At 37.8% G+C, this 27,735-nt stretch overlaps 1 protein-coding gene across 11 annotated transcripts in view; it reads left to right on the top strand.

The window, feature by feature from the left end:
• Window positions 1–27,735, top strand: part of LOC105488099 (IQ motif containing H) — a 257,039-nt gene that overhangs the window by 57,193 nt on the left and 172,111 nt on the right. For 9 of the 11 annotated variants that reach the window (XM_071101152.1, XM_071101156.1, XM_071101155.1 and 6 more), the window contains one exon: window positions 27,109–27,229. In XM_071101152.1, coding sequence (XP_070957253.1) covers window positions 27,109–27,229 — 121 coding nt within the window. Of the gene's footprint in view, window positions 1–22,290; window positions 22,310–25,463; window positions 25,599–27,108; window positions 27,230–27,735 lie in introns of those variants that run through there. The other 2 variants (XM_071101157.1, XM_011751875.2) reach the window with 2 other exon arrangements.

Raw genomic sequence — 27,735 nt, 5'->3', positions numbered from 1 at the left:
TGGTGGTGTATTGCCTTTGTATGTTGTTGCTGTTTAGAATTTCTATTCTGCATTGGTTTGGAGTGACGGGAAAGCTGAGGAAAGCCATGGAATGTTGGCTGGTGGATGGCTGTCTCACTAAAGCCCATTGCTCTGGGGGCAGGGAGAGGCAATGAGAGGCTATAGCCTTGTCAGATAACATTCAGAAAAAAAAATCTAACAGTAGTGAGTTCTTTTAATTTCTTTTTTATTTATTTATTTATTTTTGAGACCGAGTCTCGCTCTGTCGCCCGGGCTGGAGTGCAGTGGCGCAATCTCAGCTCACTGCAAGCTCTGCCTCCCGGGTTCACGCCATTCTCCTGCCTCAGCCTCCTGAGTAGCTGGGACTACAGGTGCCCGCCACCCCGCCCAGCTAGTTTTTTGTATTTTTTTTTAGTAGAGATGGGGTTTCACCGCGTTAGCCAGGATGGTCTCAATCTCCTGACCTTGTGATCCGCCCGTCTCCGCCTCCCAAAGTGCTGGGATTACAGGCTTGAGCCACCGCGCCCGGCCGAGTTATTTTAATTTCTTTACAGTGGTATGTTTCTTGAGCTTCTCTGCCAAGATCCTGCATGCATTCCCAAACCAACCCCGTGCTGAACTGAAACCACTTTTTAGCTCTCAGAATAGTGATTCTGGGTCAGACTGCCTGGTGTGAATCCTTACTAGACTGGGATCTCCCAGAAACAGTCTCCCTTTCCTCATGTAAAATGTCCATAATAAATGTATCTCTCTCATAGGATTGTATTGAGTTTTTAATGAGATAATTCAAAGCACTTAACAAAGGTCCTGGTACAAAGAAGTGTTCTGAAAAATATTAGTTATTACTATTGGTGAGTCTCATATATTGTATTGTGCCATTGTTTTATACTGTCATTTAAAACACATTATTGTAGGGGTCCAGGGAGGGAACCAGAATATTGCTGAGGTCTCCTCCAGGGATACTATTTAATATTTTACATGATTATGCTTTCTTTGCCACACAGATATGAGGACAGGAACCTTGTTGTCTGTTCTGTTTGTCTGTTTTTCAAATCCTCCCCTTTACCAAGCACTATTTTACACATAATAGGTACTAAGGACAGGACTGATTTGTCCCCTCCTCTGTCTAGTCTCTGCTCTGAAGCTATATAGACTGATGTTGAGTTTTGAAGTGAAGTAATGATTTTGCTGGCTCCTAGTAGGCCGAGTTGCACAGGATACCCCCTCCATGGGCCATCTGATAAGATTTACCTAGTGAAATGCCAGTACTACTGGACTCTTGTTGCAGCCTTGCCACTAACTAACTAGTGTTTCCAAGAGCAGGTTACTCTGTCTCACTCATTCTCATTTTTCTGTTTTATGAATGGGGGGAAGCAAGATGGAGAGGCAATCTGGTGTGCTGGGAGGGGCTTGGAGCTGAGATGGATCAGAGTTTGGGTCCTATCTGCTGTTTTGCAGTTACTGAACCCTAGGTAAGCAAATTACATTTCAGATCCTGAGTTCCCTGTTTTGTCAATTCAGGATAATGATGCCTACTAAATAAGGGTGCTATGGAGAATACAGATAATATATTAACATTGCTGGCACATAATGGGTACCTAATAAGGTTCTTACCTTCCTTAAAAATGAATTAGTACTAAAAATCTCTCATTTCCTTCTTCACACTTATGCTTTTAGAAAAGAATCTGATTTGGCTCTTTTTACATCCTAGTGTAAGTGAGTAATAGGATTTAATGTTCATTTTCAAATTGTTAGAGAACTCCAGTGAGTTTCAGAGGGGTTCTCAGCATTTAATTTGTATTTCATTTTTAATGATAAATATTTAAGCATTTTAAGTATAATAAAGAACAATACCTACATATTTCAATTGATGCCAAATTTTAATGCATTCGATCATTTGATCGTCCGTGGGTTAATTTGTACTTTCAGGCTTACTCTGAGTGTGTGTGTGTACATTTGAATTTCCCATAAAGGTGTTTTTTATTAGATAGGGTGTAACTTTGTACTAGTCATATTTTGAAATTCAGATCTGCTCATATACACTCCTATAAGAATCATACAAATAAATAAGCAAAGATTAAATAAGCTAATATGTGTGAAGGTCGTAAAGCAGTGCCTGACTCCTGGTAATCATTCAGTAAACATTAATTGGTACTAGTATTAGAACACATGTGTGCTACTATCAATTAAAAGCCAGGCAAGTTCTCTGATGCATACTTTTGGTACAGCATAATAGTCAACTGTACAATTACAGTAATATAGCCACATCATGATAATATAGCATCACAGATTGTTTCACTGCTCGATTTAAGTTTGGGTTGGTTCTTACATGATTTGAAATGAGCTATACAGTCTTTGACAGTGCAAGGTTGCAATGTTACTCTGTTTACAACTGCAGATAAAAGTCAACAATGAAGCATAATGTCAAAATTTGGACTCAACATGCAAAACAAAATTAGATTTCTTTGAAACTCAGAGACTGTCTGAAAGAGAAGGGTGGTGAGATACCTGAAAAGAAATTTAAATGGGATATGATAGAACATCCTAAAATGTTACATGACACATTTGAAAAATATTTTTGGTAATTTAGCCCTTTAATTATAGTAGCATTTATTAAGTTTGCCGGACACATTGTTTTATGTATACTATCTTATTTAACATATTGTTTTATGTATACTATCTTATTTAACCCTTATACCTCTAAGCAGGTGCCATTTTTATAACCATTTTATAGATAAGAAAACTGAGACTAAGGTTAAGCTACTTGCCTGAGGTTGTATAGTAAGCAAGCGGAGTCAGGATTCAAATTAATTATGGAATCTATTTGTCAAGTATCCCCCAATTGACTACTTAACAACTAATCCTTAATTATCAAGGAACGTAAGCAATTGGTAGACATTGTTAGTGACTCTGTTTTGAAACAAAAAATTTCTACTATTTTAAAGTTTCTGGATCATTTTAATTGAACTAAATTCTGAGATTATAACTGCCATAACAAATTGTTAGCTTTTTGAAATTGCTTATTCACATCTGGATTTTCCACATCTTGTGCAGGCAAAATAAAATATATAAATACATTGCATTCTGTGATAGATGTAAGACTGTAGTTATTTATAACTCTTGATTTCATAATTTGTCTTCATCAAAACAGCCTCATTGTTTCCAGGATTGGTTTATATTGCTATAATCAGAAATATATAATATAAATACATATATAATAAATATATAATATAAATATTTATATAATAAATATATAATGTAAGCACATACTATATTTAAGTAATAATTATATACATATAAGTACATAATACTATATGCAATTATATTATTTATATTTGTTTTGACATATGCAATTATACTAAATTCTTATAAAATTTGCATTTACTTATATATCAGCATTCTATTTAAGGTTGCATTTGAAAAATTTGTTCTACTGCTGAAAATAAATTTGCAAATCTTTGGCATCAAGTATTACCTCTCCTATGGGTATTTATTTTTTAACAAGAGCAAATCCACTACTTAATTAAAACAAAGGAGTTAGGCTCTATTAAGGGATTTCAAGCATGAGTGGACAGAGAGAAGAGGGATTTGGGGGAATCCAGGAAGAGAGCCTTTGCACTGCTCTGAAATCATTTCAGGTCGGCAGCCACCTGCTAACAGGACTAGGCCTGCTCCCTTATGATATACTTTTTACTTTGTGCCTTTTCACTTTATGACTTGGGCCTTGGACTGGAGTATTTGTTTGACTACATACTGAGAGATAGTGTTTCTAACCTCAAAATTAATTCCACTTTGAAAAGCCAAAAATTAGGTAGACAGAGGGACCTGTGTCACACCTATGACAGGTTTAGAGTACAGGGGTCCATGGGTAGAACTGCATTTCAGTATAATAGGTTCCCATGTATTTTATTTAATCCATTTATAAAAGATTATTCTGAGAAGGGGTCCGTAGGCTTCACCAGACTGACAAAGGGGTTCATGATGTCCCAAAAGTAGAACTGTGATACCTCTTTTCTTTCACACAAAAATCCAGTGTGGGACAAAGTATGCATCAGAACAGAGACATATCCTAAAAACCCTGTATCCTTTATGGCTGAAATATCCACATCTCTTAGTTGGTAGTGCGGAAAAACTACGAAAAAGTGGATAATGTCTACAATACCAGCCCAGATTTTTATAAGAATTACACCTTCTTGAGTAAAAATATAAAATTTATGCTTTTGCCTAATTACTGTTGCTTTTCTATTGCAAGGAGGAAAATGGAGCAGCTACAAAAGTGGTAATGCTTGCAGTAATATAGTAAGCGTTCTGTTTAAAATGAAGCAAAGGAAAAATACTACAGCAAGTAGTGTTATAGCATTAGCCACAAGAAAAATGGGACTAATAGGATTGTTTTTTATCATGGTCCAGGTTAATTATCTACTGAGAGGTTCTTGAGATGAATAAATACTATTGCTGTGTTCTCCAGTATTCTAACCCATTGTACCTTAAACTGTACTTGAATTCAAGTATACATTCCTAGCCTTTTAGAACCTCCTTGGTAGAATAGAAGTAAGTGCCCATAGACTAGATTGATTCACTCTACACTTTCTTTAAAAGCCTAGCCTCTGAATTACACTACAGAATGTGTAAAGTAAACCCAGAAGATACTTACTTAGAAGAGATTCCTCTCATTAGGCTATAAAGTTTGGGCAATATGACCTGAAAATACCAGATTTATGTAATTGATTATTTATATAAAAAGATTATATAATCTTTTTACTTCCATCTCTATCTTCCACAACAGCTTGAATAATAAATCAGTTTATGGTTGGCAACTAAGGCGTCATGGTCTGAAAACAACCATGCATGCTTTAGTAGAAAGAGCCATAGATGGAGAATCAGAGGACTTGGGTTTTCAATCCTGCTCTCAATTCTGGTGCTGTGAACCAAGTTAACATAGGTATACCACTTAGTCTCTAAAGACAAATTCTTCATCTACATACTGAAAAGATAAATTTGCTACTTCAGAATCATCATCAGGGCCACAGTCCTGGTTATGTGACTCCCAGATTAATGCTCATTTGGTTCCTTGTGGAACCACCAGTCTCTCAAGGATCAATGTAATTGGATGGAGGCAAGCCTTAAGATAGGCCTTAGAGGAACTGATGGGCAAGACTAAAGGAGAGGTGGTGTACATTTTAAGTACCAGAAGCAATACAAGCACAGGCCGAGGTAGAGAATAGTGAGGGTAATGGAGGATGGCTTAGAGCTTTGCCTAATGAAGTTGTAGAAACCAAAAGATGTTGTTGGCTGTGGAGGCCAGTTGATGGATGGCCTTGAATGGGCCCCTGAAATCCAATTGTGTGATTTTCAGTCAGGATGATAAAAGGCAGGGCTTAAGGCAGACAGCTTCTGAAGTTAGATCACTTCTCCAGCTTCTTTAACTGAAGGGCAACTTTAGAATTCTTTTGAATGATCTCTATTCCTTGATGTCTTCATTAGTTATTAAACTTTATTTTCTCTTCCTTTGGCTATAAAGCAATAGTACTTTGTTGAATAACCTTATCTCCTGAACTTGTTAGATAATCATAAAACTGCCTCATTGGAGTTCTACAGGCTGCACCTTCCCCTGACCATTTACATACAACTCTCTGTCCCTTTCATATAAATGGCCACTCAGAACTGGCCAATCTAACTGGATGGCTGGGATTTCCTCTCAGTCCCTCTTACTTTCTGTCCTAATGCTGTATGCACCACTACTACTAATGATTCTGCCTGTAACTTCATCTCTAATCCCTACTTCTCACCCCCCTCTCCAACATTAGCTAAAAGCAGGACTTGTTCGGGCAAGAGAAGTGGTGGCAAGACAAAAGGATAGAGAGTAGGAATGGTTGATTCCTCACACTTTCTGACCCCATCTCCCACCCAACTCTCCTATTGCCATATCTCAGCCTCAGCACTGGACAGTATGAGCCTCCTCTCCCACTCTCACCCTCTCCCCAACTCCCTTGTGGTCCCAGTCTAATAATGCACAGAAATGCCCAAGAGACTATCTTAATCCAAATGTTTTCTGAAATATGGGTGTGTCTCCAAACTTATCATCTCTTTGTGCTAAATGAAAAAAAAAAAAAAAAAAGAAAAGGAAAAGTGGTATTCATGGAACAGGCTTTTTTTTACTTCCTGACATTTTTTTCTTTTATATAAGCAGTAAAATCCCTTAGAAAATGTCCAAATTGTTCTTTTTTAAAGTAGGAGTCACGGCATAGTTGTATTGGGTCCGGCAGATAATACGTTACTGAAATGACTGAGTGTAAAGGCTAGGTCCACGTTACTGGAGTACTGAACTGAGGAGACAGGCTTTCCCTCCAGGAGGCAGCCACCTTAGCTCTAGCCTTTTGTGACTGGGTTTCCAAAAGAAGCTGGAAAGTCATGCTTATATTTTTTTGTGAAATCTAATTTTTAAATGTGTGATCAGATAATTTTTTTAAGCCCTGTGTAGTTCAAAGAAAATATTCTTTAGGCTATTCCTGTCTTGCAAGTCAACAATTTAAGGAACAGGAAGAGGTATGGTTTTAGGTATGATAGCATTGATGTCTTGTAGGCAGCTGACTGGCAACTTAGATAGAGCCCATTAGAGTGCTAATACCTTAGTGAAGCCCAAGATGTAACCCTCGACTTCATAGGATTAGAGATTTGATTTTGCCAGAGTCAGTCAATCTCTTGGGTACAGCTGAACTCACAAGAGACTGATGTACAAACTGAAATGCCACTTTATGTATTCTAAGGAGAGCTATCATGGTCAAACAGACCTGAATGTTCAAATCAGCCTGATCTGATGCACGTATTTTCTCCTTATTAGAAAGCTACACAGAATCCAGTTAGAAGGCTGCTTAGTGAACAGGGAAACCGACTAAGGTAATTAGTTGGACAATCTTCATGGTGAGCAGCAGCATCACACTTTTATAGTCTGACACACCCATCTGTGAAGCTACACTTGCCAGAAGGATATGAATACATCCCTGTAAAGTGAGTGCTTTATGGATACTGAGAAATTCTGCCTCTCCAATTCAACTTTTTATAGTAAACATTAATAGCTACTATCTGCTTGGGGTTGACTATGTGCATTATGTTATATCACAATCCCCATGGAATGAGTGATACTATCTCCATCTTACTGGTAAAGAAACTTCAGTATAGAGAAATTAAGTTACTTTCTCCAGTCATTCAATTAGTAAGTGATAGAACTCAGAATCAGGCTCTATCTGATATTACAGCCTGTGTTCTTAATCTTTGCCTTCCTTTTTACTAATTTCCTGCTATGAAATACCACTCACCTTCAGCTGATGTCTTATGTCTTTGATAACACCAATTAGACTACATTCCCTTTTGGAATCTTTTAAGTCAGCTTCTACATGGATCTGACCACATTGATCATGTATCCGTTTTTTTAGTTGAACACTCCGAGTTGGGGTAAGGGGTGACACATCTCCTTGTCACTAGTTTATACGTCCTATCTGAGTAATTATACTATCCAGAGGATGAGAGAAACCCTGGCTGAAACAAACAGAATGTATCAGGAGGAGAAAGAAAAATAAGACACAAGAGGAAACCAACCCATAGGGGAAGTATTCTTGGGCGATTTCTTGGTAAGAAATGCTGCTTGCCTTAGCTCCCAAAGCCACTAGGAGCTACTTTTAGAGAAAAATAATTCTCCTTTCTCCTTGTGTAGCTGGTGAGAGGCCCAGATATGTCTAATGGTTAGGCTCAGATATACTAATACATTATATGAGCTTGCCTGGGGACCTAAACACGTTAAGATTGTTCCTAAGAAAACTCAATTTTCTGAGTTCCAAAATGCCCTTTTCCATTTCTAACTTAAGATGGGGCTGACCCTTATGGAAGGTTATTGGGAGGAGTTGTATAGTGAAAAGAGCGACCCAAGAGAGCAGTGGCATTGTCTTCTCCACTCATTTAAAAGTATGCTCCATACCTAATACTGGGTTAGTTTAACATAACCATAATTTTGAGCAGGAGGTTTTACTTTTTCAGAAAAGGACTTTCAAACTGTAATCATCTTATGGAATTATCATGTCATCTAATTTATGGAATTAGCATTTAATCTAAACATTTAAATCCCAGGGAAATTACCTATCACTAACTTGCTACCATCTTGGGTTTAGTATTCCATTTACCCATAGCTTAAAGTGTAGAACCTGGACTTTAACAGAAGGGAAGGTAAATCTCTCAGCAACTTCTACTTTCTAATTTGAACACTTGCAGGACACCTAACTGTGCTTCTGCTCTTGGCTGCATGTTAACCTGGAAGGTACTACATACTCAGGATAAATACTGTGTAAGTGTTAAGCAATAGCTAACATTTCTGAGGGCTTGTCTGAGTTGTGCATGCTGTTAAGTACACTTTACATGGATTATCTCACATAATCCTCACAGTAACCCTAAGAGGCAAGTACTATTCCTACTTTCATTTTACATTTGGGGAAACTGAGGCAAAAACCAGTTAATAAAATTCACCCAAACTCACACAAGCTAAAAGTCGAAGGATGTTAATTCAAACTCAACCAGTTGGCTTTCAACCTAGCATTCTTTATCCTTATTCTATACTACCTTCCAGGTAGCTTTGAGGGTGGTGATTTTGACCTGCATTTGAGGGACCTATCTGGGCCCAGCCCAGTCAAAGATTGCTTAATGACCAAGGAATTTGATGAAGAAATTTCTCTGCCCCAGTCTGAGACAGAAGTAAAAGATCAGAGTATTTAATAAAGGCTGTATTAACTCAAAGACTAGAACAAGAAGATGAGCTAGTACTTTGAAGATGAAAACTTCCCCAACTACATTCATATCTCTAACTCAGACATAATGTCCAACTTGGTCAGAGTGCAATATAAATTTGCATTTATTTGTATGTGACTTTGAGTAATACCTTGTTAAAGACCCGTATAATCAAGTGAGAACTGTGTTAAGTTTTTCTTTTTCTTTTTCTTTTTTTGAGACAGAGTCTCACTCTGTTGCCCAGGCTGGAGTGCAGTGGCACGATCTCGGCTCAGTGCAACCTCCACCTCCTGGATTCAAGTGATGCTCCTGCCTCAGCCTCCTGAGTAGCTGGGATTACAGGTGCACACTACCATGCCTGGCTAATTTCTGTATTTTTTAGTTTCACTATGTTGGCCAGGCTGGTCTCGAACTCCTGACCTCAAATGATCTGTGCGCCTCAGCCTCCCAAAGTGCTGGGATTACAAGTGTGACTACCACAGCTGGCCAGCCCTCTTTTTTCCCATAATAATGTCTATCCAGATCTTTTAAGGTAGAAGGAATTTTCCCTTGCCTAGGCCATCATAGCATCCTTTTAAAGCATTCACGTGGTATACGTTGAATTGAAAGGGGAGTTTATATCTTTTCCTCTTGTTAGATCTCCTGGAACCATATTTTTTTCACTTTCATATCTTCCAGGGTACTTTACAAAATGCATTATGCATAGAAGGTACTCAATAAATGATTAATTTAATTCAATAAAATGTAATTGAATGTTTGAAGAGGAAGGATTCTATAGAGAAGTGACAGGGCAGGGAGGGTCTGTCTAGTCTCATGGGCATGGTTTTCAGCTGTGTTTCTCTCATCTCTCTATCTCCTTCTTCCTACCCCCAAGCCCTACACACAACTTCCCTTAGGTGATTGTAGCACAATCCTAGGGCTTATGTTTTGGAAGTGAGCCCAAGGCCCAAGTAGGCAACATAGCAGCTGACTTTAGGAAGCAAACATGAAGCTTTGTTCACCCCCGTGCCCAATTTTCTGATTATAACACTTTTTTCACATTCTCATTGAAGAAAACTTGGAAAATACAAGGGTTGAAAGATAAAAAAATTACATAACCTCAATCCCTCCACCTAGAGATAATTATTATGAACATTTAAATGGATTTGTTTTCCATGTTTGGATGTATGATCTACCTCCCTCCTTCCTGCCCTCCTTTCCTTCCTTGCTTCTTTCCTTCCTTCTCCCTTCTCTTCTTTTTGTTTCTCTCTTTCTCTTTTTTTCTCTTCTCTCTCTCCACAGTCCCCTCTCTAATGAGGAACACATGTACCTAGTAATAATCTTCACATAAAAAGTGGGGAACCTATGTGAAGAAAACTCCAAAACTTTAATGAACAACATCAAAGAACACTTGAATAAATGGAAAGATACATCATATTCCTGAGAAGGAAAATGTTTGTAAGCATGCCAGTTCTTCCCACATTAATCTTTATGTCCAATGTAATTCCAATCAAAATTCATATGGGTTTTATTTGGTTTGCATGGAATATTAATTTTTTCAACTTGCTAGTGTTCATCATCTTGAAGAATAGGCAAAAGGCCTCGTTTCTTTTTTCCCTAAAGAAGATTAATGAAGGTGAACTTTTCATACCACTTACTAAAGCATATAATAAAATTACAATAATTATTTCTATGGGTAGAAAAATTGATAGATCAATGGAATAAAAAACTCAGCATAGATATTGACCTTAGTGTAAACAATAACTTGGAATGTAATAAAGGTGACACTGTAAGTCAATGGGAAAGGGAGGACTTGTTAGATGAATGGTGCCAAGTCACTTAGCTAATGATTTGGGAAAAAAACATTAGATTAAATCCTAACCTTGCATTCTATACAAAGAAAACTCCAGATGGATTAAACTAAAGTAAGATGTTTTAAAAAGAAGAAATAAAGAAATTAGGGCCGGGTGTGGTGACTCACGCCTGTAATCCCAGCACTTTGGGAGTCCAAGGCGGGCAGATCATGAGGTCAGGAGATTGAGACCATCCTGGCTAACATGGTGAAACCCCATCTTTACTAAAAATACAAGAAATTAGCCAGGCGTGGTGGCGGGCACCTGTAGTCCCAGCTACTAGGGAGGCTGAGGCAGGAGAATGGCGTGAACCCAGGAGGCGGAGGTTGCAGTGAGCTGAGGTTGTGCCACTGCACTCCAACCTGGTGACAGAGCGAGACTCTGTCAAAAGAAAGAAAGAGAGAGAGAGAGGGAGGGAGGGTAGAAAACCATTAAAAAGAGAACTATTTTTCAAGTTTGTCAAAGGAAGATTTTTTTTCAGCATCATAACCTCATATAATATTGACAATCCTCATTACAAGAAAAGTCCATGTTTCTATTAGGCTCCAATCGTAGACCTCACACTAATTCCTAGGTCATATTCTTGGGGCAAATCACTTAAATTTCATGGGCTTTAGTGTGTTTGTCACTTTGAGGTATTGGATCCAATCATCTCTAAAATCTCTTCTAGTTCTGACCATCTGTAATTCTGATCGAAGTCTGTTTCCTTTGGTTTCCTTCCTTCCCCATTCGTGACCACTGACACGTGACATGTGGGACAGAAAAGCAGACCAGGTGAAACTGTTTTCTGTACTGATTGTGGAAATAAAATTCACAGAGGGTATTGTTTTGTCAATTTATGCATTCAACAGAGCATTTGTTGAGTGCTTTCTATGTATGCAACAAAATATGCAACTTGTCCTCATCACTTTTACTTGTTACTACTTTTAATACTCAGAGCGTATTAAAGACATTGTTACTCCCAATTTTCCAGTCATATAATTAACATATGGCTCTTTCAGAATTTGAAGATATATTTTCTTTTGACAATCTGATTCAGAATCTAGAAAAATTATTCGAAGAGAAATTGTGAAAAGGACAAACTCTTACACACAGACATATACATATAATATTAAAATGATCGAATGAATATTCCTTAAAAATTCGCTTCATTACTAAACGAGTTAATTTTTTTTTAATGGACTGTATCTGAGATTAATCCCTTCATTGACTTCGGCAAAAATACCTGAACTGTAAGCGCTCCTAGCCTCCTTTCAGGTTTGCTTAGGCATCTCTTCCACAGACTTTACTGATACAGCATAGAAATTATGGCAAAGCCCAGTGGAGTCATTGAAGTAAAAGTCTCAGTACTGCTCAGGAAGGGATGCCAAATTAAATAAAAAGAGCCCCAGCAGTTCTGCAGCTGCGTGCCAACCGAACTGCTGGGATGAGGTAAATGAGGACCAAACTTTATTTCACTTATGACCCCAGCCAGTATTTAAACGAAAATGCCTAGAGAGTGGCACACTGCTCTGTAATAAGGAATAAAAAGAAATAGCAAAAATTATTATAATAAATGATAAATTCATTCCCAAAGTCTTTCTTAGATCTTAAGTGAAACGACTACCATTTACACTCATTTCTTCTCATGTGGTATCAACTATACACATTTTTTCTTATGAAATGTAATAGTCATGTAAGTGAAATGGACAGTACTTTGTTCTCTAGTAATTACTTTTCCAGATTACAATTTCTGTTGGAATACCACAAATAAATGTTATTAAATATAGTGAGAAAAAATAGCAACAAGGAATCATTACATTTTTGTCAACCTGAATTCCTCAGAAAATTCTGGGTCCAGTGTGTCTCAAGCTCCTTTGAAGAAAAGTTTTATGTAAAATCGAATTATCACTTGTCTTTTATTAATAGCTTTACAGAATGGGCTCCTATTAACAAATTATAGCAATATCATTGTTAGCTATGTGTCAATCCTTGGATCATTTTTTTCCCTAAAATGTATCCCAAAGAATGCTGGTTCTTTGGAATGTTAATAGGTATTCCACGCAAAAAGAGTATTGTGGTCCCATAAAATTGGGAAACATGAGGTTAAAGAGAGTCAGACTGGCTTTTATGCCATTAAGCCACCTGGAGTCACTAACACACTGATGTGCCTTATGAATCTTTTTTTTTTTTTTTAATTATACTTTAAGTTCTAGGGTACATGTGCATAATGTGCAGGTTTGTTACATATGTATACTTGTGCCATGTTGGTGTGCTGCACCCATCAGTTCATCAGCACCCATCAACTCGTCATTTATATCAGGTATAACTCCCAGTGCACTCCCTCCCCGCTCTCCCCTCCCCATGATAGGCCCCGGTGTGTGATGTTCCCCTTCCCGAGTCCAGGTGATTCTTTAAGAAGAGGAAATGCAGTTAGCAATGTTTCCCAAACTTCCTCAGAGTCCCTTTCTGCAGAATAGCTCACAGAACTATATTCTGAGGAGCACACTTTGGGAAATTTTGCTTAAGTGCTGGATTTCATAACAATTTTAATGGAAAAATTTCTAGACTACATTACATACTTTGCTTCGTTAGTCACGTTTTACCATAAGTTAACTGTTTTTTGTGGGGGATTGGGACATCATAATAACTCTACTTTATGTAATGCGCTGTATGGGGTCTGTGAGGCATGCAGATGCCCTCACTTCAGATAGCTGCTGTGTGTTCAAAATAGTATTTCTGCTGCAGTTTCCTCCACAGTCATTTCTATTCACCACGTTCTTTAAGTCTGTGTTCACAATCCCCCTTGTCACTTCTGCTGCTAACTACCCTTTTATCAGCCTAAAACCCCTTCCAGCTCTGTAAATTGTGATCCTATGTGTGCCTTTTCTTTCTTTCTTTCTTTCTTTCTTTCTTTCTTTCTTTCTTTCTTTCTTTCTTTCTTTCTTTCTTTCTTTCTCTTTCCTTTTCTTTCTTTCTTTCTCTTTCTTTCCTTCCTTCCTTCTCTCTTTCTTTCTTTTTCTTTCTTTCTTTCTCTTTCTTTCTTTCTCTCTGTCTCTCTTTCTCTCTCTCTCTCTCTCTCTCTCCCCCTCCCTCCCTTCCTTCCTCTCTCTCCCTCTCTTCTCTTTCTTTTTTTCTGTGTTCTCTCTTTTTCCTTAGGCCCTGCCTGTCCTGAGCTTTGGCAGCAGGGTACCTTGGCTTTTATCAGAAGCCAAATGGCAACACTGTTTTCTCCAGGTTATTGAATCAACCAATCCCAGCTTTGTTTCCACTCACACTTCGAAACTTTTCATTTAGTTCCCTTTCCATATTCATATCTGTACTATATAATATACTCTGTATAATTTCAATCTTTTGAAATTGATTGAAACTTATTTTGTGGCCTAGGATATCATTTATGTTGGTGAATGTTACATGTGCATTTGAAAAGAATGTATATCCTACAGTTGTTGGTTTGTAGTGTTCTATAAATGTTAGGTCCAGGTAGCTGATGATGATTTTCAGCACATCTATATACTTACTGATTTTTAAAAAATTGTTCTACCAATTACTGAGAAGAGACTTTTAAAATCATCACCTCTAATTGAAGATTTGTCTATTTTTTCCTTTAGTTTTGATGATTTTTGTTTTACATATTTTGTGTTAATATTATTAGAGACATTCACATTTATTATTGTTGTATTTTCTTGGTTATAAGAAACTTACATCTGTTTAAGACTCTTTCATCTGTTTCATCTGTTTAAGAAAAATCTCTTTTCCTCTCTCATAATTCTCTTTGTCTTGAAGTCTACTTTGATATTAATATAATTACTTCATCTCTCTTTTGCTTACTGTTTGCATGGTATATCAGTCTTTTTTGTTGTTACTTTCAACCTGTGTCTTTAAAATTAAAATGCATTTCTTAGAGTAGCATTTATCATGTCCTGTTTTTTAAGTTCAGTCTGATAATCTCTGCTTTTTAGAATGTTTAGTTCATTTCCATTTAATGAAATTTAGACATGGTTTGATTTAGAACAACTGACACAGGACTTTCCTTGTCTGCTTTGCTGACTGGGGACCTCCACAACTGGCGACATCCTCCCTGGGCCTTGCTCAGCCCTGGGCCCTGACGCTGGAGGTGCCCTGTCCGCTCAGCCTGCCTAGGTTACTTATGTACAGCCCTTTGCCTGCGTTAGGTGGTTCCCAAGCTCTTGTCCCACATCTAAAAAGAATGAGGTTATGGTAACAATTTGAAGGTTGAGGAGGACAGAAAAACATCTTATTGAGCAACAGAACAGCTCTCAGTGGACAGGGAATGTGGGGAGTGGTTCCCCACCCTCGCAGTTGGTTTCTCTTCCAATCTGGCTGGGTCTAGGGCTTTTTATGGACTCAGAATGGGGAGTGTGTGCCGATTGGTTTGTGAGTATGCAAAAAAGGTTAAAGGGAAAACACCACTCAAAGGTGGGCATGATAATGTAAAAACACAATTAGAAAAGGCTAGGTATATGTAAAATAGGTGAAGGGTGGGGATCAGTCAGTGGAAAGCACACCAAATGGGAAGAAAGGTTCTCGATCTGGTCCAAGGATTTACCTGAGACTTGTAGCTAGGCTTTAAATTGTCTCAGCCTGAAGGTCGGGTTTCACTGGGGACCTACCCCATCTGCCTAAGTATTTATCTGTCTCCTGCGGCTATCACAACCATCTTTCTATTTGTTTTCTATTTATCCCATCCATTTTTTGTTCCTTATTCTTTGATTTCTGACTGACTTAGAGTTACATATTTTTAAATAATTTTTAATATTCCATTTTAAATCTTTTATGACTTTTAAACTATACCTCTTTACATTATTTTTAGTGGTTGCTCTAAGAATTACAATATTCATCCTTAACTTACTAGAGTTTCTTTGGAGTTAATATTGCACCAGTTCACATAAGATGTAAGGAATTTGCAACTATTGACCTCCCAATTTTTGTGCTATCGTTGTCATCTACTTTACATATATTATAAAATGCACACTGTATAATAATTTTTGTTTTAAATAGCCAATTGTCTTTGAGAGAAATCAAGAGAAGAAAAAGATATAATCTTTTATATTTGCCATATATATCTGAGTTGTCATCTGAAGTCATTTTCTGTCAGCTTGAAGAATGTTTTTTAAGCATTTCTCTCTTTTTTTTTTTTTTTTTTTTTTTTTTTTGAGATGGAGTCTTGCTCTGTTACCCAGGCTGGAGTGCAATGGCATGATCTCAGCTCACTGCAACTTCCACTTCCCGGGCTCAAGCGATTCTCCTGTCTCAGCCTCTCAAGCAGCTGGGATTACATGCGCCCACCACCAGGCCCAGCTAATTTTTGTAATTTTAGTAGAGATGGAGTTTCACCATGGTGGCCAAGCTGGTCTTGAACTCCTCACCTTGTCATTTGCCCACCCCAACCTCCCAAAGTGCTGGGATCACAGGCGTGAGCTACCACGCCCAGCCGCAAACATTTCTTAAAAGAAAGCTAATGCCTGCTGGTAACACTTGCTTGTCTTTTGTCCAAAAAAAAATGTCTTTAGACTGGCCGAGCACGGTGGCTCACACTTATAATCCCAGCACTTTGGGAGGCCAAGGCGGGCGATCACTTGAGGTCCAGAGTTCGAGACCAACCTGACCAACATGATGAAACCCCGCCTCTACTGAAAATGTAAAAATTAGCCAAGTGTGGTGGCACATGCCTGTAATCTTAGCTACTCAGGAGGCTGAGACAGGAGAATTGCATGAACCCAGGAAGCAGAGGTTGCAGTGAGCAAAGATAGCTCCATTGCACTCCATCTTGGGCAACAACAGCGAGACTCTGTCTAAAAAAAAAAAAGTCAAAAAAAGTATTTAGATTACCTTTATTTTGAAAGATTTTTCACTGGGTGTAGAATTTGGGGTGGCCATGTTTTTTGTTTTTTCCCTATTCAGTGCTTTAAAATTCCATTGTTTCTGATGAGAAGTCAACCATTATTCAAATAATTGATCCCTATGTGTATAATGGATCTTTTTTTCTTTTCTGACTGCTTTCAAGATTTTCTTGCCTTTGGCTTCCAAGGGTTTGATTATCATATGCTCGAATGTAGTTTTCTTTGTGTTTATTCTTCTTGGGGTTCATTGTATGAGTTTCTAGGATCTCTAAGCTTATGTTTTTTTTTAACAAATTAGGGAACATTCTGGCCATTGTTTCTTTAAATATTTTTCTCTATAATTCTCTCCCTCCTCTTCTTCTGGGGCTTCAATTACATGCAGATTATACCACATGATATTGTCCTACAGGTCACTGAAGAACCGTTATGTAAAATTTTTTTTCTTGTTTTTCAAATTAGGTAATTGCTGTTGATTGCTCTTCAAGTTCCCTACCCTTTTTTCTGCCCACTCTAATTTGCTGTCAAACCTATTTGATTAATTTTTTATTTCAAATATTTTACTTTCAGTTTTAGAATTTCCATTTGGTCCTCTTTTATATACATTTAATTTCTCTGCCAAGATTTTCCATGTGTTCATTTAGTATTATTACAATTTTTTAAGGTCCTTAAAATATGTATAACAGCAGCTCTAGAGTCTTTATCTGCTCATTCTAATATCAGAGTCATCTTAGGATCTGTTTTTATTGCCTATTTTTTCTTTTGACTATGGACTACCTTTTCCTATTTCTTTGTATCTACAAAAATTTGTATTGTTATGAACATTATAAATGTTATGTTGTAGAGACTTGAAATTGTTATCTTGCTTTCTAAAGTGCTGATATTTATCCAAGTAGGCAGTTAATTTGGCTAGATTCAAACTCCAGACTCTATCCTTGCTGTGGTTGGTAGCAGCTGAAATCTCTGCTCAGTTTTTACAAATCTTTAACGGTTCCATCCTGGCTGGGCTCCTTAAAAACCTCTTTCAGATACCTGGAGCTCAGAGGTCAGCCAAGGATTTATGTCATTTATTTGCAATTTTTGGAGTCTCCTCTCCTTCTTGCAATTTCCTCATTTCTATTATTTCCCCCTATTTTCAGCTTTTATGACAGCACTAAACTCCATCCTCTGACTTTCAAGCCAGTAAGACTGTGTTTTTCTTCTTGAGTTATAGCCACTCTGCCTTTCATAGTCTGAGAAGTACTTCCAGGCCAGAAATTACACACACATAAATCTCAACTGTTGCAGTTCCCTTCTTTCAAGATCAGCCACCCCCTAGTTTCTGCCTGCTTTCATTCTCAGTGCCTTCAAATAGTTGGAGTTTTGTGGGGGGTTTTTTTGTTGTTGTTTGTTTATTTTTTACATTTTTCCAGAGTGTGTTATTATTGTCTTCAGGAGAGAGTCTTTTATAAGCTGCTCCACCATTACCATAAAGGTGATACTTGCTATTGTATTACCCTTATCAAAATAGAAGATATTCGCTACTAATATGTCCATTTTAATTGCGCCTTCCCAGAAAGTTTTAAGTGATTATTTTTTAAAACATTCTTTGCTCTTTTTCTCATTCACTTGAGATAATAAGACAGAATTAGATGAGCTTTGAATTGCATAATGCCTTCAGGATAGTATACAAATAATTACAATATATGTTATAAATGTAACAAGATAAGTAAAAAGAAAAACTATAGAAAATCAGAGGAAGAAGAGATCAGAAGTGATTTCCTACAGGAGATTACATTTAAGCTAGTTGTTAAAGGGTGACAAGAATTTAATAGCAGAGTCTAGAGGAGAAGAATATTCTGGAAGGAACATTATAAGAAATGCAAAAAAGTGATAGTGAGGCTCAAGTCTTACTGATTATATGTATAATTTATGACTTAAAATCAATACTTAAAAGTTCATGGCATGAACATACTGCTGTACTCAACAACATGGTGAATCTCACAACCAGTTTTGAAAGAAAAAAGTCAGATACAAAAGAATACCTACTGTAATAATCTATTTATATAAAGTTTGAAAACAGAAAAACAATAGGTGGCAATAGAATTCAGAATGCTGGCTGCCTTTGAGTTGTGGTAGTGACTGGGAGGGAGCAAAAGAGGGGCTTCTGGTGCCTGTAATGCTCTACTCCTTGCTCTGGATACTAGTTACCCACAGTGGTCACTTGGTTACAATTCATCACTTTTGCCTTTTAAAAAATGAATATTGTGACTGGGAATGGTGGCTCACACTGGTAATCCCAGCACTTTCAAAGGCTGAGGTGGGAGGATCACCTGAGCCCAGGAGTTTAAGACTAGCCTGGACACCATGGTGAAACCTCATCTCTACACAAAATACAAAAATTACCCAGGCCTGGTGGTGTGCACCTGTAGTTCCAGCTACTCAAGAGGCTGAGGTAGGAGGATTGCTTGAGCCCAGGAGGTCAAGGCTGCAGTGAGCTGTGATTACACCACTGCACTCCAGCATGGGCAAGAGAGCAAGACCTTGTTTCAAAAAAAAAAAAAAAGAAAAAAAGAAAAAGAAAAAAATGTTGTACTTCAATAAAATGTTTACATGGAAAAAAAACCCATTCACACATTCCTGGTGTGAAAAATAATTTATGGAATACATCTCCATATATTAATTCATTAATTCCTCACAATAGCCTTATGGAAGAACAGTGATGGTGAATTTTATGTAAAATAGGATTCTATAAATTCAAAGTATCATGATATAAAATAATAAATTCTTGCTTTATTTTTATTTTTATTTTTAGAAACTGGGTCTCTCTGTCACTTAGGCTGGAATGTAGTGGCATAATTATAGCTCACTGCAGCCTTAAACTCCTGGGCTCAAGCAATCCTCTCACCTCACTCAGCCTCCCAAGTAGCTGAGATTGCAGGTGCATGCCCAGATAATTTTTTTTATTTTTTGTAGAGACTGGATCTCACTATGTTGCTTAGTCTGGTCTCGAACTCCTGGCCTCAGTCGATCCTCCCACATCACCCTCCCAAAGCACTGGGATTGCAGGCATGAGCTGCTGCACCCAGCCAAATTCTGACCTTATACATAAAGGTTGAAATAATTCAAATTTGAGTGAATTTTATATATATATATACATACACACACATATACACATATATATACACATATATAGTGAATTATATGTGTTTGTGTGTCCTGTATTATTTAGTATATGAGTTCTGAAAATATAGAAAATAATAATAGATTAAATACAACCATAGTTAACAGTTTGAGCATGGCAGTTTGTGGCTCATCTGGCAGTTCTACAATGTCAGGTCCATACACACTTTCCATCTGACTGCTCTGACCTCCTGGACAGGCATCTTGTGATCTCAGGTGGCTACTCACCTCCCACCATCATGTCTTTATTTCAGTCAGCAGAGTCAGTAGGTTCCTATACCACTGGCCAGAACCTTGTCTGAAAGCCACAGAAAGCTGCAAGGCAGTCTGGGAGGTATAATTTCTGGCTGAGTAGTACATTGGATGTCAGCCAGCAGTCTTTGCCATACCTGCCATTCTTTGCCTGTCTTGAATTATGTGAGTTCAGAATTATGAAATGCTTCCAGAAACAGATCCTTTACATAAAAATTACTTGCACTGTAGATAAGAGGATTCCTGTTTTACAGAAGATAAAACAGACTCAGAGAAGTTAAATAACATACATCCTGCACTTTGCTAATTAGGTGACAGAGCTAGGAATCCAATCCAGTGCTCCAAGCCCAAGATTCTTGCCTTTACTATAGATGCCTCCCCAGGGAATTTTCTTCTGTCTCCAAGAATGCTGTTAAACCTGACCAAGAGGAATTGAGAATCCTACTGTAGCTAAGTTAAGTGGCACCAAGAAAGACCTGAGAAAGCTGGCAGAGTGGTAGGACATAAGGGTAGAGCTGGTGACCTAAGCTGTGCTTGGTGAAAGCATCAGAAACTAAGAAAGTACAGTAAAAAACAAAAAACAAACAAACAAAAAAGCCCCACTGGGCCATGAAGCAGTGACTTGCATTTTTCATTCTGCCTCTGAAATTGATAAACTGTATGCTTTGACTATTTCTCCTTTCTGTTTCTTAGTTTTCCTCTTCCATAATATGGGGACGGGGTTGGGTCAGGGTTGCCGAATATGATCATCCAGGTTGAGCACAAATTCACTAAGCAGAAGATGTGGGAGCAAAGTAGAGAGGTACAGCATAGCTCGAATCCTAACCTTTCCCGACCATCCAGGTACTACCAGCAAATTGTAAAAATACTGAGATTCTCAAAAATACTACAAAATCGGGAGAGAAGACAATCAAGCAGACATCCTTATTTTTTCTGTCTTCTGACTACAGAGACTTTTAAGAAACGTGAAATTGGAAAGTATATAATGTGTCTGACACTTTCTGAGAAAAGTAAAGTCTTCAGGACTCTGTGAAAATATTCCAGAGTGCTCGGGGGTTGAAGGTAGGGAGGGATGGCCTTATCTTCAACTAAGTAAGCAAGCCCTGATAGAGGATGTTTATCAAGATCTCAAGAGAGGCAAGAGAGCCTAAAAACTTTAACAAGGACTGCATACCTCAACAGAGGCTTCCCCTGTCCAAGCCCTCAGGTAACAGAAAGGTAGAAAAACCCCAGAATGCCCAGTTCTCACATGTTGCTGGGAGAGATCACACACTGGTACCAAATAATGGGGGAGGAGATTCTACATAACAGCAAGTAGAATGTCTGGACAGAGCTACCCAAGTACGCACAAGGAAAAAAGAAATGATATAGTCACTATACGGATTTCCTGTGGTCTTTGCATTTTCTCCAAGTCAGTATTTCACCCACAGCTAATGAAAGCAAGGGAGGGGAAATGGAAGGGAGAATTATGGGCTGCAAAAGACAAAGTCTAATGTAGAAACAACATAAATGAAGGAACAGAAGGAATTTTCTCACAATTTCTTCACATTATGCTACAACCTAAGAAGAACATAAATTAATTAAAATGAGCTCAAACATGAGATGATAAAATAGCAGAATAAAAAAAGGGAGATTGCAGATATAAGGAAACAAATTGAATACCAGAATACTTTATGGAACTCATAAATAAACTATAAATACAATGAACATAACAAACATTGCTGAATATTAAAATACTGACATAGAGAAAAGACTGTAAGTACAGTAAATGCAGAAGAAAAAGACAAAGGAGGTTAATTAGAAGCTAATAGATATACCTATTAGTTTGGTACAAACTATAACAAAGAAATCCAAAAATATAATGACTTAAATAAATTAGTTTATTTCTCACTCTCAAAACAGTCCACGAGTGAGAAGTCCAAGGCTGGCAGGACAGCTCTGCTCCACACAGTCGTTCAAGATATGGTTTCTTTCATCTTGATCTCCATCAGCTCCTCATTACAGTAGTTACAGGACATTCTAATCCCAAAGGTGGAAGCTGGCTCCTCTCCATACCTACATTTCAGCCCACAGGAAGGATGATGATAGTACTGCCAAGCACTCTGTGGACACGACCCAGAGGTTAGACAGATCATTTCTGCTTACACCTTATTGACCGGAATTTGGTCATTTGTCCACATTTAGCCACAGGGGATGCTGGGAAATGTATTCTGTAAGTGGACAGCCATGTACTCAGCTGAAACTCAGGATGTACTCTTCTACAAATATTTTTTAGGTAAATATTTGGATTTCAAAGAGAAAGAATGCTTCAGACATCCAGATGAAAAGAAAGTAAATCACCTACCAGGGGTGGAAAAGCAGATGGCTGTCAGACTTCACAATAATTCTCATTGTGGAAGAAAATGGTGCAATGTCTACAAAATTTGGTGAAAAGAAAGAATGACCCCAGATGTAATTCAAGTATACGTTGCATTAATTCTAGTAAAGTACACATGAACACTTGTTGGGAAAAACTGCTTGGTAACCAAAGCTAGCCAATTAAGAGATCAATCAAAGAGCTCAAGCAGAGAATCCGTGACAAGTGAACTATTTGTGAGCACTGGACCCATTTACATGTAGAACTGATACTAAGCAATCTTAGAATTATGGTACCAAAACAGAATGGGAACATTATAAATCTGGGTGATATAAAAATAATGATACAATCATATTGGGAGGTGAGGGAGTGGAGATCAGGGCATCAAGAGAGTTCTGATTATCTCACCATTTGAAGCTAAGATATAGTATCCAAAATGAAATCATGTGGTAAATAGATCTAAACGTTTTTCAGAATCAACTTTATTTAACTCTAGAGCAGGGGTACACAAACTACTGCTTGAGGGCCACCTGTTTTTGTAAATAAAGTTTTTGTCCATTTTGGCTGTTACAACAAAAATACGATAAACTGGGTGGTTTATAAACAATAGAAATTTATTTCTCACAGTTTTGGAAGCTGAGAAGTCCAAAAATCAAGCTGCTGGCAAATTTGGTGTCTGGTGAGGACCTGTTTCCTGGTTCATAGATGACGCCTTGTCTCTGTGTCCTCACATGATGGAGGGGACATGGCAGCTCTCTGGGGTCTCTTTTTATAACCCCATTCATGACGATTCCATCCTCATGATCTAACCACCTTCCAAAGGCCCCATCTCTTAAAAGTATCACATTGGTGATTAAGTTTCAACATGTGAATTTAGGGGGGACACTAACATTCAGACCGCAGCATACAGCTTTACCCATTTATTTACACATTGTCTGCCTGCTGCTTTTAACTACAAAACAACAGATCTGAACAGAGCCTTCATGCCTAAAATATTTGTTATTTGGCCCTTTAAGGAAAAATTTGCCAGACCTTGAAGAGGCATCATTTTTAATTCAGAGAAATCTTGTGGTAAAGAAATATTTATTTGAAGTTTAATAATGTGTTAGACTTAATGCAGCCTTTTTTCCTCGTGTAAAATTAATAACATAAGTCCTATTTTTTATACAAGGATGTATTAATCATTCTAAAGGTGTCAGGGATGATGGATCACCTGATGATATTTGCCTTGATTTCGTAAACTTTTGTCTTTTGTATTTCTACACTGCTTGAAATCTTTATAATGGGCATACATCATTTTTACCACAATAATAAAATAGAGTGGTTTTCCTATTTGAAAACACTGGAAGCAAATATGCCATAATATTAACAGTAGTTAATTCTGGCTGATGGGAATATGATTGCTGTTTTCTTCTTTAAGCTTTTCTATATTTTTTACATTTTCAAAAATTTTCGGCTGCGCGCATTGGTTCATACCTGTAATCCCAACACTTTGGGAGGCCAAGGCAGGAGGATGGCTTGAGCTCAGGAGTTCAAGACCAGCCTGGGCAACATAGTGAAACCCTGTCTCTACAAAAAAACAGAAAAAAGTAACCAGGTGTGTCGGTGCACACTTGTGGTCCCAGCTACCTGGGAGGCCGAGGTGGGAGGATCACCTGAGCTCAGGAGGTGAAGGCTGCAATAAGCTTTGATCATGCCACTGAACTCCAGCCTGGGTGGCAGAGTAAGACCCTGTCTCAAAAAAAAATTTTTAAAGCTATTATAGAAGATTTAACATCAAGTGATAAAGTTCCAAATTCCAGTTGAGGAAATAATAATGAAAAACTAGCTATAAGGGACATTGTTCTATTTATAATATGATTTATATTATATCATATTATACAAACTACAAAGTATGGTTGCAGAATAAAATATAATAAAAAGCATGACAAAAAGAAGCAGCCACAGCAGATGATATTTGAATCCTTTCAGGCGATCAGCACATTCATAAAGCTGGTTTCTTTAATTTGCATCAGTTTCAGTCTACCTTTCCAGTCTCATTCCCTCATCCTACCCTCCTCATACCCATACCCTATACTCCAGTCACATAGAGCTCCTCCTCATCAGTGAAATCTTTATGCATAAAATATGCTATTTTGCACCATTGCTACCACTTTTTCTACCTATAACTGCATCCTCTTCTCCACCTGATATAATTTAGTTCTTTCTTTAAGATGCAATTTAAATATCACTTACTGCAGTACATCTTAACTTTGGCTGTGCATCAGAATCACCTGGGGAGCTTTCTAGAAATACTGAGACCCAGGCCTCAGCCCACCTATTCTGAGTTAATTGCCCAGGGTTGGGGCCCAGGCAGCAGTATTTTTAAAAGCTCCCTGAGTGATTCTAACATACAGCCAGGGCTGAGAGTCGCTGCAAAGCCTTCTGCAATACAAGCAGGCAGAGTTAATTACTCCCTCTTCTATACTCCTACAACCCTTAGCTTTTCCATTGCTCATGAAATTTAATGCTCATCGTGTTAAAGTTAGTGTTATATAGTAAGTGCTCAGTAAATGCTGAAGGTCGTTTCATTCCTTCACCCTCCAACCAAGCATACGCAAAAGTGGTTATGCTTACCATGGAACAGGACAGCACAGTGGGCAGATGTTTCCTATCTGACGCTATCTGAGGGATTTATTTCTGTCAACGAAAACACGACCTTCCATTTCCCAACACATACCCACACACACATACACACACGTGCACACACACACACTACACACACAGTCACCTCACTGCCTTTTCAGCATAGTTCTTCGATCTGGTGTTTACATTGTTTAGACTGATGCAATTGAAAGAATTAAAGCAGTGTTATGAATGTGCTGATTGCCTGACAGAGTCTGAACATCACCTGCCTACTCTCCTCTCCTTTGTGTCATCCTTTATATTGTGTTTTATGTTGGATCCTGCTGCTTTAGCGTGCCAGAGCAGGTTGTCAGGTGTTCTTTGTCAAAGGCTTTCAGAAAATCCAGATAAATTATGCTCTGTGTCCTGAAACTGCCAAGCCTATATTTTACATCATCACAGTGCTTGACAGGTTTATTTAAGTTGAATCTTTCTCTCCTCCTCCGATTTACCTTTGTCTCACTGACCCCTATATCAATCAGACAAGTGGAGACCCTGCCACTTTTGATATTGAATATCCTCAGCTATGTACATGCCTTCTAGAGCACAGTGCATTGGGTATCTCTGCCTCTCTGATTAGGAGGAGATCCTGGAAGCTACTCATGTCTGGAGATGAGGTGGGGAGAGGAGAGCTGAGTGTGAGGGCAAGAAACCAAGGTGGATCAGGAAGACCAAAGTCTCATAATAAATAAATCTTACGAGTCCCACACTCTCATTAAGGTGAGGCTGGTAGCACCTCCCTTTCCCCTTCTGACTCACCTGGGGAGACACAGATTGCGCTAACAGTCTATTCTTTCCTATTCAAAATACTATTTATATTTATTTACCAAACATCATCAAAGTGTTTGATATTCATGGTGTTACCACATCCTGGCAGTGGGGGCCCTAACCCTTTATCCAGACATTTCTCAGCTCATAGATACTTATTTTGTAAAGTGATTTTCTCCCCCGGTCTCGATGAAGCTTTCCCTTTGTTTTTCCTTAAAGTCACTATGACCTTAATGGCAATAAGGTATTGTGCCACCGAGTCCAATGGCAAATTTTACTAATGTAAAATCAGATTAATTTCAGAATTGAATAATCTGTGCATATCTAGTATACTGTATGGCCTGAAACAAATCTAATCTTTATGTCTTAAGTTCTTTATTAGTTAAATAGCAAACTGTTACCTAGTTCCCTTGGAAGTTATGCAAATTAATTAATGTTTGGAAAATGACTTGAAAATTCAGTCTATAAATACCAAACAGTTGCATCTTCCCTGCTGAGAGAACCCAAGTAATTCATAAACTCCTATAATAAAGGTAAAAATGGTGTAGTTGGACTATACAAACAAATGTGATTTATATGCAATATATGTAATCTTTAAAATCTAGAAACCATTTAATAGAAACAATTCATATTTTGTAACTGTAATAAAAACATTTTATGACTTTAGGAAAAGTAATTATCTTCTATAACTAATCCAGATATTGTGTCTTTGTAACCATCTCTGAGATCTGCAAAAAAATCTACTCAGGATTAATATTGATTGATATGTTTATCTTTTAATTCTTCCAGGTTTTTTTTTTAACATTAACACTCTAACATTTATTTCCTGGGAAATTTTTTGGTACAAAACTTTGCTGTATTCAAAACCTCCTCTGTCAAGATTTAGCATTTTTATATTGTAGTCATTAAAATTGAACAAAATCTTAATAGTTCTTTTATTATTATTATTATTATTTTTTTTTTTTTTTTTTTTTGAGACGGAGTCTCCCTCTGTCGCCCAGGCTGGAGTGCAGTGGCGCGATCTCGGCTCACTGCAAGCTCCGCCTCCCGGGTTCCCGCCATTCTCCTGCCTCAGCCTCCCGAGTAGCTGGGACTACAGGCGCCCACAACCGCGCCCGGCTAATTTTTTGTATTTTTAGTAGAGACGGGGTTTCACCGTGGTCTCGATCTCCTGACCTTGTGATCCGCCCGCCTCAGCCTCCCAAAGTGCTGGGATTATGTTGACTTTATATAGTGGAAACCACAACATGTTAATTGGATTTAATTAGCTATTTTAAATTACACAAACTCCTGACAGTAGTAGACAATAGCACAGAGCATTCATGAGCAATAAAATTGGAGCTGATATTGCTACTTTATTAAAACTTAATGCAACTATTCATAACTTTATTGTTTACAAGAAGAAAACTGTGTTCACTGTGAAGGCAGAAATGTTTGCTGAAACAAATTTTTGATTATCTAGGTAAATGTTCCAAAGTTAATCAAAGGGTCTACCGTATCCAACCTCACGGTTCTGCCGTCTTCTCATCGCACAGATCCCTATTTCACTCCTGTACCAGTCTTACAAGCAGATGCCCGCAAAGGTTAGTGATTCGATAGCCATTTTATGCGTTTAGGAACTTAAGAGAAAGAGCATTGAGGTAGGATCGGAGGCCTGAATTTGGACTCTGGCTCACTTACTGATTCTCCTGGGTGACCTCAGACAAGTCAGGTCCTCACTCTGGTCTGAGTTTCCTGCTCTGTAAATCAAAAAGTTGGACAAGACAATCACTAGAGTCCCTTCCACCTTTAAAATTCATCATTCTATGGATTTAATATTGATTATATTAAATATAGATGGTGTTATTACCTAGTAAAATGATCATTGTGTTTATGTGATAGCATTAGAATTTATTAAGTTTCTGAGCAGATCATTTCTGATATATTATTATTCTGGCAGCATTTTAAAAATTTATTTCAATATCCTATTATAAGGAAATATGAAGCCAGAATTAATGTAATTAGTGTTTAAACTATGCATGTTTTAGTCTAAACTCTAGTCTTGTGAAACCAGTGGATTTTGTTTTTAAGCAAAGGATTTCATCTTTAT

This window comes from Macaca nemestrina, chromosome 7, assembly GCF_043159975.1.
Source record: "Macaca nemestrina isolate mMacNem1 chromosome 7, mMacNem.hap1, whole genome shotgun sequence".
In the NCBI taxonomy this organism is placed as follows: domain Eukaryota; kingdom Metazoa; phylum Chordata; class Mammalia; order Primates; family Cercopithecidae; genus Macaca; species Macaca nemestrina.
The sequence above is the reverse complement of the archived record's forward strand: the minus strand, read 5'-3'. Positions and strand labels throughout refer to the sequence as shown.